Source organism: Oncorhynchus mykiss, chromosome 17 (genome assembly GCF_013265735.2).
Source record: "Oncorhynchus mykiss isolate Arlee chromosome 17, USDA_OmykA_1.1, whole genome shotgun sequence".
NCBI lineage: Eukaryota > Metazoa > Chordata > Actinopteri > Salmoniformes > Salmonidae > Oncorhynchus > Oncorhynchus mykiss.
The window spans coordinates 61,794,765-61,804,445 of record NC_048581.1 but is presented as its reverse complement, the minus strand read 5'-3'; the positions used below and the strand labels follow the sequence as shown (position 1 = coordinate 61,804,445).

The window sequence follows — 9,681 nt, the reverse complement described above, 5'->3', positions numbered from 1 at the left end:
AAGATTCCTATCTGAAAGCCCTCCAAACCATGTGCTAATTATATTTAGACTAAACTAACTTCTAGTTTTTGGTTCTTCATCAAAAAAAGTTTATTTTTTATTTTTTTAACTTTTCTGAGACCTGTATTTGAATATCAAAGGAAATAGTTACCTTTTAATTGATTCTCTATATTCGACTACTTCAAGTATTTGAAAAGTTGGTCATTTCAAATAAACTACAAAATACAACAGTTTTTCTCTCTCACACGCATCAGTCACTTAAACAGTCATGCATACACATACAGAAATGTGCATGAGGAAGGGGAGGTACTGTACTCCATGTGAGACCACATCTTCATACATGACACATTCAGACCCAAACAAAGTAACACAAACTTCCTTAGAAACAAACATTTATTTCATGAAAATAATAGCAGTAAATAAACATGACATCTACAAAACAAAAGCAATTATATTATAGATCAGTCTGATTAACTGAGCTGGAATCTCGTATGAGCTGGTGACAGAACAAGTAAAGGACAGAGAAAAGCCTTATCTTTCTGATTACTACCAACAGAGGGCAAATTGCTGCCATCTCAATCTTGGTGTGGTCCAATTAAACACTTATTTTGACCAATAACGAGAATAGTTTTCCTGACCACAAGATCTGATTAATTCCAGAAACAACTTGTGATCAGGGCCCTGGTGAATATTGGTCCAAATAATGTCCTTAATATAACACCCCCTCCTCAAACTCTCACTGGCTGTTACAAACCATTGCTCCGACTACTCCTTCACCCCCTCCTCCCCCACCACCTCCCCCTCCTCCCCCCTCTCCCTCAGCCTGCCCAGCACCAGGTCTATTGCGTCTCTTATTGAGCAGCGGGTTGTTGGACGTGTCCAGGTCTTTGATCTTCACCTGGTCATAGTCTACACGCATGGTGGCCAGGGCACTGGTCATCTCTTCCTGTAGGCAGACAGTACAGATACAGTGCTTTCAGAAATGATGCATACCCTTTGACTTATTCCACATTTTGTGTTACAGCCTGAATTCAAATTAAATATTTTTTTCACCCTTCCAAACACAATACCAGATACGGTAATGACAGTGAAAACATGTTTTTAGAAATCTTTGCAAATTTATTGAAAGTTAAATACAGAAATATCTAATTTACTGTACATAAGTATTCACATCCCGGAGTCATGTTAGAATCACCTTTGGCAACGATTACAGCTTTAAGAGGTTTGAACACCTGGATTGTACAATATTTGCACATTCTTTTAAAAATGATTCAAGCTCTGTCAAGTTGGTTGTTGATCATTGCTAGACAGCCATTTTCAAGACGATTTTAAGTCCACTGTAACTAGGCCACTCAGGAACATTCAATGTCGTCTTGGTAAGCAACTCCAGTGTATATTTGGCCTTGTGTTTTAGGTTATTGTCCTGTTGTAAGATGAATTTGTCTCCCAGCAGACTGACCCAGGTTTTCCTCTAGGATTTAGCCTGTGCTTTGCTCCGTTTTCATTTATTTTCATCCTAGTCCTTTGCCGATGACAAGCATACCCATACCATGATGCAGTCAACCTCATGCTTGAAAATATGAAGTGGTAATCAGTGTTGTGTTGGATTTGCTCCAAACATAAAACGTTGTATTCAGAACATAAAGTTAATTTCTTTGCCACATTTGTTGCAGTTTTACTTTCGTGCCTTATTCCAAACCGGATGCATGTTTTGGAATATTTGTACAGGCTTTCTTTTCACTCCGTCATTTAGGTTAGTATTGTGGAGTAACTACAATGTTGTTGATCCATCCTAAGTTTTCTATCACAGCCATAAAACTCTGCCTGACTCTCTGGCAACTGAGTTAGGAAGGATGCCTCTCTTTGTAGTGACTGGGTGTATTGATACACCATCCAAAGTTTAATTAATAAATTCACCATGCTCGAAGGGATATTCATTGTTAGTTTTTTTTACCCATCTACCAATAGGTGACCATATTTGCGAGACATTGGAAAACCACTCTGGTCTTTGTGGTTAAATCTGTGTTTAAAATTGACTGCTCGACTGAGGGACATTACAGATAATTGTATGTGTGGAGTACAGAGACGAGTCATTCTAAAACGATGTTAAACACTATTATTGCACACAGAGTGAGTCCATGCAACTTGTTTTGTGACTTGTTTATTCCTGAGCATATTTAGGCTTGCCATAAAGGCTTGAGTAGTTATTTTCATTTTAAATGAATTTGTAAAAATGTCTAAACATTAAATCCACTTTGAAATTAGGAGGTATTGTGTGTATGCAGTGACACAAAATCGAAATGTAACCCATTTAAAATTCAGTTTAACACAAAATGTGGAAAAAGTCAAGGGGTGTGAATACTTTCTGAAGGTGCAGTGTGGGTCTTGTAAATATAGTGTTTACCACCCCCTAATGGCTTCTTAGTTTTATATTAAATTGGCCCATTGATATGCAGTTTTTCTTATTACCACAGTGTCCGTATTTTACAGTTCTCTAGTCTCACCTTGACATCGTCCCACAGTTCTCTGTCCTCTGTCAGAACACGGGACGTGTGCAGAGGAGTCGGAGGGACCACCATCGACTGCTGTAATGTCAACACACACACACACACACAGTGTAAATGAGAGTCATATTATCCACAGCACTCAGACATGCAGTAGTAATACTCACATTGATCCAAGGGTGGTTCATGAAGTGCCCGATGGTCATCCTCTCGTTAGGGTCTGTCTTCAGCAGCTGGTTGATCAGCTGTTTGGCTACAGAGGTAAAGGTCATAGGTCAACAAGCATAGTAAATAAAACATGATCAGGTAAACTAGTCAAGATGCTTATCAAAGGACCTACAAATCACAACCGTAGAAAAATCTGTCAAATATTTGGAACTTAGCAGAACATAGTTTGTCTTGCAGTGAAGCATCTCCCTCTACTATAGACCACCCCCAGTTTTCTGTCTCTAGTCTGACCTTCCTCAGACACTTCTGCCCACTCAGGGTTGGGGAACTTGTACTGGCCCATCCTGATCCTCTGCTTCATCCCTGGAGAGATTGCCTGGCCAGTGTTAGAGTAGAATGGAGGGAACCCACATAGCCTGGGGACACAGCACACTCTTCAACATGAGAATAGAGCAACTACAGCTACTGTATGCACTCCAACTGGACACTCATTGAACAGTCATTCATACTATATACAAGGAGGGAGATAAGGAGAGGGGGAAAGCAAGTGGACCATGAGAAGCTTAGTGTTAAAAGAGAGGTAGTAGAGAGAAATGAGGGTGTAAATGAGGCCCAGGGGTGAACAGTAGGGGGAGTGAGAGTGAATGAGAGGCCTGTGACTTGATTCTCACACACAAACAGACACACTTACAGACACACTCACTGACACACTTATAGCACACAGACACACTAGGTACTCACAGGATGTACATGATCACGCCCAGAGACCACATGTCACACGACTTGTCATACTTCTCTGGACCAAGCACCTCGGGGGCTGATAGACAGACATTGAGACAGAGACCAAGACACCAAGAGACAACCAGTCAGGCAGACAGACAGGGACAATATGATGGGTAAAAGTCAACCATAATACTTTATAGCCTACACACCATTCACATCCGGATAGTATACTACACCACTACTGGTGTAACAGACCCAACACTCACCAACATAGTAGGGGGTGTAACAGGGTGTCTGGAGGGAGTTGTGGAGGGTGGTCTCCTTGGCAAAGCCAAAGTCAGTTAGTTTCAGAACGCAATTGGTCTCCTTGGTGGTGTACAGCAGATTTTCAGGCTGTTGTGTGTGTGTGTGTGGAGGGAGGGAGGGAGGTGTAAAAAAGAAAGCAATAAGTACATCACTAAAACCACCAGAGGTAAATACATGCCTGTCAGCGAGTGTCAGGTGAAAAATAAAATGATGTAAATGTGTGTCTAGGAGTAGAGTCCCACCTTGACATCTCTGTGAGCTATGTCCATGTGGTGGAGGTACTCGATGGCCGTGCCTATGTCCCTCATGATCTCCGCAGCCTCTGATTAAAAGCCATGACATGAATCTGATTAACAAAATGCGCACAGCTATAGGGTCACTGTAAATAATTGAGCACTGTAAATAATACAACACAGTTCCCCATCATAACTCACCTCTCTCTGTGAACGCCTGGTCCCCTCTGGCCTGAATGTGACTGAACAGCTCCCCTCCTTCCATACTGAGCCAGGAACAACAACACGAGAGACAGATCAGAGCTTCTCAACAAGAGAACAAAGCCATCAATTAAACAAGAACAGCCTTGTCCCTTAGTAATTACCAGGCAATTACTGAGCCCAATCAACTAATTCTAAGCATAATGACCAAGAAAGAGAACTGGGACATATTTGATGTTTATGTAAACTTTCATTTGGCCAGGAGTTTTTCCTGACCACGTGACCTAACCAGGAATTTTTTTTAAATTAAATTAAATTTTAAATTTTAAAGTCTGACATGCTAGAAAAGCTAAGAGGATTCATTACACAAATGCATTCTGGTCTATGTAGTCTCTATGGTCCTCACCACTCCATGATGATAAGCAGGCATTTCTTCCCCTGGTGCATGTTCTCATAAAGGCTGAGGATGTGAACGATGTATGGGCCCCCCGACACTCTCCAATGCAGCTCTACCTCCCGCCGCGCCTTAGGACAATCATACAGAATCTGCCCCCACAGAGAAGAAGGGTGGGTATAGAAACAGAGACGAAGAGAGAGAACAATGGGCATGTTTCGGAAGCACATTTACTATGACTAGGTATGATGATGGATGCAACATGCATCTGTAGTGGAACGTAGGCATCTATGCAACATGTACAGTATCAGTCAAAATTTTGGACACACCTACTCATTCCAGGGTTTTTCTTAATTTTTAAATATTTTCCACATTATAGAATAATAGTGAAGACGTCAAAACTATGAAATAACACATATGGAATCATGTAGTATCCAAAAAAGTGTTAAACAAATCAAAATATCTTGCTGTGACAAGGTAGGGTCGGTATACAGAAGATAGCTATTTGGTAAAGACCAAGTCTATATTATGGCAAGAACAGCTAAAATAAGCAAAGAGAAACAACAGTCCATCATTACCTTAAGACATGAAGGCCAGTGAATACGGAACATTTCAAGAACTTTGAAAGTTTCTTCAAGTGCATTTACAAAAACCATCAAGCGCTATGATGAAACTGGCTCTCATGAGGACCGCCAGAGGAAAGGAAGACCCAGATTTACCTTTGCTGCAGAGGATAAGGTCATTAGAGTTACCAGCCTCAGATTGCAGCCCAACTAAATGATTCAGAGTTCAAGTTACAGACAACTGTTCAGAGGAGACTGCGTGAATCAGGCCTTCATGGTCGAATTGCTGCAAAGAAACCACTACTAAAGGACACCAATAAGAAGAAGAGACTTGCTTGGGACAAGAAACACGAGCAATGGACATTGGACCGGTGGAAATCAGTCATTTGGTCTGATGAGACCAAATTTGAGATTTTTGGTTCCAACAGCCGTGTCTTTGTGAGGACACAGAGTAGGTGAACGGATGATCTCCACGTGTGGTTCCCACCGTGAAGCATGGAGGAGGAGGTGTGATGGTGTGGGGGTGCTTTGCTAGTGGCACTGTCAGTGATTTATTCAGAATTCAAGGCACACTTAACCAGCATGGCTGCCACAGTATTCTGCAGCGATACGCCATCCCATCTGGTTTGCGCTTAGTGGGACTATCATTTGTTTCTCAACAGGACAATGACCCAACACACCTCCCAGGCTGTGTAAGGACTAGTTGACCAAGAAGGAGAGTGATGGAGTACTGCATTAGATGACCTGGCCTCCACAATCCCCCGACCTCAACCCAATTGAGATGGTTTGGGATGAGTTGGACTGCAGTGTGAAGGAAAAGCAGCCAACAAGTTCTCAGCATATTTGGGAACTCCTTCAAGACTGTTGGAAAAGCATTGCTCATGAAGCTGGTTGAGAGAATGCCAAGAGTGTGCAAAGCTGTCATCAAGGCAGAGGGTGGCTACTTTGAAGAATCTCAAAAATAAAATAAATGTGGATTTGTTTGCTTAACACTTTTTTGGTTACTACATGATTCCATATGTGTTATTTCATAAGTTTGATATCTTCACTATTATTCTATAATGTAGAAAATAGTACAAAATAAAGAAACCCTGGAATAAGTAGGTGTGTCCAAATGTTTTGACTGGTACTGTCTATCCTGTGTGAGTGTGTTTTTGAGTGCATGTGTCCATGTTGTCTATAACCACTCACAGGTCTTGGAGGAATTGATCAAGGGTATAATAACAGCCTTAATCAGGTTAAAATCCCTGAATCTTAGTCCCACATCTCTCTCTCACCTATCTTTGATACTTTCTCTCTCTCTCACGCACACACACAGAGTCTCTTCATATTCTCACGTAAGTGAATCTATCATTACAAATAAAATCTGGACCCTTCATTCATATTAATTTGCTTGCCAGGACGATTCCCTCTAGAGCTTTTAAAATGAATGCTGCCTTTTATTAGTGCATTCAAACTCTGCCTTCAAAGTGTACCAGTAATAACAACCTTGCAATGTGATTGGATGTAAGGGTGGGAGGGATCCCCAGACACCACAGCCAGATAAACTAGCTTATCTTCTGTCTGTGACAGGATGCAGTGCATGGTGGGACAGGGAGGAGAGGGCAGGTTGAGATTAAACTGTTTATAGAGGAGTAACCTAATACTCTGCTGAAAACATTGTCCACAAATACTTGAAGAGCACACTTATGAAAGAATGTATACAACTGATCATACTCAACACATTTCATTGATCTATCTTTAGTCTACCTGGACAAAAAGAATATGGACCTATTTTGGAGGTTGAGACTGTTCCATTGAAAACATATCCATAGGCTTTCTGTTATTGTTTTCTCAAGAATACTTCTGGTGACCCATTATTCTGGTTTTGAATTTGCATAACCTGTTGACCTAGCACTGTTTCCAAGTTGCTCACTATTCCAGTGGTTGGACTTCAAAGAACAGAAGAAAAACATTCCCCACTGGGCACAGATGTCAATTCAATGTCTATTCCGCATTGGTTCAACGTCATTTCATTAAAATGACGTGGAAACAACGTTGATTTAACCCGTCTGTACCCAGTGGGTGACCACAGATCCCCCTATGTCCAGAAAGGATAGATAGAACTTAGAGCACATGCCAAGGCATAACTTAAGGAAAGGGATGGGGAACATCTGGTCCAGGTGGGTTGCATTCTGTGCAGGCTTTTGTTCCAGCCCAGCACGAACACACACCAGATTTGAGTTGAATCAGGTATGTGAGAGCTCGGTTGGAACAAAAGCCTGCACACCAGAGTAGATCCTCTCTAGATGGAACATAGAATCAGTCCAGACAGAGCATGTCATTGTCCATACAACATGACAATGACTACTGGCACTAACAACCTACCCTCTGTGTAAGACACGGTCCCACACAGTACATCACTATCTCTTCCCAGACTCATCCACTGTCTGTCTGGACAGGAGTCGAGTTAGCTTAAAGCGCTGCACTTTTACCGCTGGTGGCTCCTCCCCAAACCTGGCTCACAGAGAGACAGTTATCTATTGGTGTTATTAGTGCTTAAGTGGACCTCTTTACAAGAGGAACAGGCACCAGTCAAAGAAACACACTCTCTCTCTGACTCTCTATATCCTCTTGTTTGTTGATACAGTAAATGTAGCAGAGGGAAGAAGTGGGACAGAATGTGACAGTAAGTGACAACCTCTGTAACCTCTGCACACCAGATGCATGCTGTATACTGTAACCATGCCAAAATATGTCAATATGTCAATCAGTTTTTAGCATTATAATGTGGATATATGTCCTCCTTCATACAACACCCCACCCCACATCAGACAAATTAAGTCATTCCAAATGAAGGAGTGATCCCATTGGGGAAAGTGAGCTGCAAAACTGAATGCCAAAATGTGCGAGGGGCTGCCTTAATCAACATCCATGTCATCGGTGCGCAGGGAGCCGCTGTTGTAGGGGGGTTGGTTAACTGCTTTGCTCATGGGCAGAACGGCAGATTATTTGATCCAGCAACCTTTTGGTTACTATCCCAATGCTCTTAACTGCTAGGCTACCTGTCGCCCCTGGTATCAAACCGCAAAGAAGGATGAGAGATCTAGGAAACGACTGTCTAAGATGGAGGAGTAGTGAATAATTGATGACTATTCTCCCTCTTATCGTCACTATTGTAAATACATCCTCAAGTTCCCTTTAATTTACATCAGAGGATAAGAAAAGAAAGCACGCAAGACCTCAAATACTTGGTGCCACTTGGGTCTGGTGACTGATGGTCTCTCTCGCTCTCTTGCTCAAATTAAATTCAAGGTGCTTTATTGGCATGTGAAACATATTTTTACATTAACAAAGCAAGTGAAATGGAACACACACACACACACACACACACACACTACCTTCAGGGCACACTTCTCCCCTGTCTTCTTGCAGTAGCATTCCATCACCTTCCCACTGATACCCAGTCCTAGTACTTGAGTTGTTATTTTGTAGTCCTCTGTGACTGCGTTGCGTTTGAACTCCAGTTTTGACTGGGCAGGCAGTTGGAAGAGTGTGGGGTCGCTAAGGGTGTCCCTGCCTGGGATGTGTAGAATGCTTCCACTCGGCGTCCCCTGGAGCTGAGGCTCGGATTGGTTGGCTGACTGCCTCTCTTCTCCGTTACCATTGTGTTGCATGATGTGTTTCTTGCGGTTCAATCCCACCCCCCTGCTCTCCACGGAAACAGACAGAGAGAGAGAGAGATGCAGTGGTGTCCCCTCCCCGTCCAATGTCCAGCAGCAGCCTCACGTTCCCTTTCTCCCCCCAGCTCCGAGACGAAATGGCAATTTTTCAGATTCCTTTCTCGATTTTACTTTCAATTATCTAGCAAAAATAGGCGAATTATTCCACAGTAGGCTTATTTCTTTCGAGGAATAGCTACCCTATAATAATATTGGCACATTGACCGAATAAGACGTTTTTGCATTGCATATCTAGAATAGTTAGTTATATGAAGCATTTTGAACTTCACTCTAAAAGAACATTCTAATTTGTGGTATAGTTAACAATCAATTATGCTAAATTTGAGTTTGTATTAAAATAAATGGAACACAGGTAACGTTAAATGTGCAACAGCAAATACATTTGTACCTGATGTCCAGTTTAGTAGGAATTGACCAAAATGCGCATTACATTTCCTGTAAAATCAGCGGCCAAATTTTTAAAAAGATAACAGTCCTCGGTCTAGTTCCCTATCCTCTAAGTTATTATTCTTCCCGTTATTTTCCTCTCCGTTATTTTCCTCTCCTGTGCCCTTATCTGGGGCTACACAAAACTCTTCAACTCCCCTTACGTCAGCGCAGCACGGCTCAAGTTTATTCACACGGCCCTCAACTCTTAAAGGAGCCGCCACACGCAAAGACGGGCGGCCAGTAGGGCATCCCACTGGGCACAAACATAAATTCATTGCCCATTTTAACTAGGCAAGTCAGTTAAGAACAAATTCTATTGACGCTGGGCCAATTGTGCACCTCCCTATGGGACTCCCAATCACAGACAGTTGTGACACAGCCTGGAATTTAACAGGGTATGTATGACACCTTTAGCACTGAGATGCAGTGCCTTAGACC

The 9,681-nt window shown here is 42.2% G+C and overlaps 1 protein-coding gene across 2 annotated transcripts; it reads right to left on the bottom strand.

Moving 5' to 3' along the window:
• Positions 1-375: 375 nt before the first annotated feature.
• On the bottom strand, positions 376-9,402 carry LOC110494290 (MAP kinase-activated protein kinase 2). Of its 2 annotated transcripts, none has more exons than XM_036950376.1 (11): positions 9,203-9,402; positions 8,473-8,935; positions 4,542-4,681; positions 4,136-4,200; positions 3,944-4,023; positions 3,662-3,788; positions 3,414-3,489; positions 2,964-3,088; positions 2,672-2,757; positions 2,505-2,585; positions 376-946 (listed from the first exon to the last, which is right to left on the bottom strand). In XM_036950376.1, exons 2-11 carry the CDS (start codon positions 8,746-8,748, stop codon positions 737-739), a joined length of 1,266 nt encoding a protein of 421 aa, XP_036806271.1. In that variant the 5' UTR covers positions 8,749-8,935; positions 9,203-9,402; the 3' UTR covers positions 376-736. The 2 variants fall into 2 exon arrangements, with proteins under 2 accessions (XP_036806271.1, XP_021424911.1); XM_021569236.2 differs by having other exon boundaries at positions 8,473-8,924.
• Positions 9,403-9,681: the final 279 nt, after the last annotated feature.

Coding starts and splice junctions, on each gene's coding strand:
- LOC110494290 (XM_036950376.1), bottom strand. CDS start 8,748: ATGCAACACAATGGTAACGGAGAAGAGAGGCAGTCAGCCAACCAATCC. Junction 4,024..4,135: donor CCAGGCGTTCACAGAGAGAG/GTGAGTTATGAT, acceptor GCTTTTAATCAG/AGGCTGCGGAGATCATGAGG. Junction 3,089..3,413: donor GGCGTGATCATGTACATCCT/GTGAGTACCTAG, acceptor CTGTGTCCCCAG/GCTATGTGGGTTCCCTCCAT.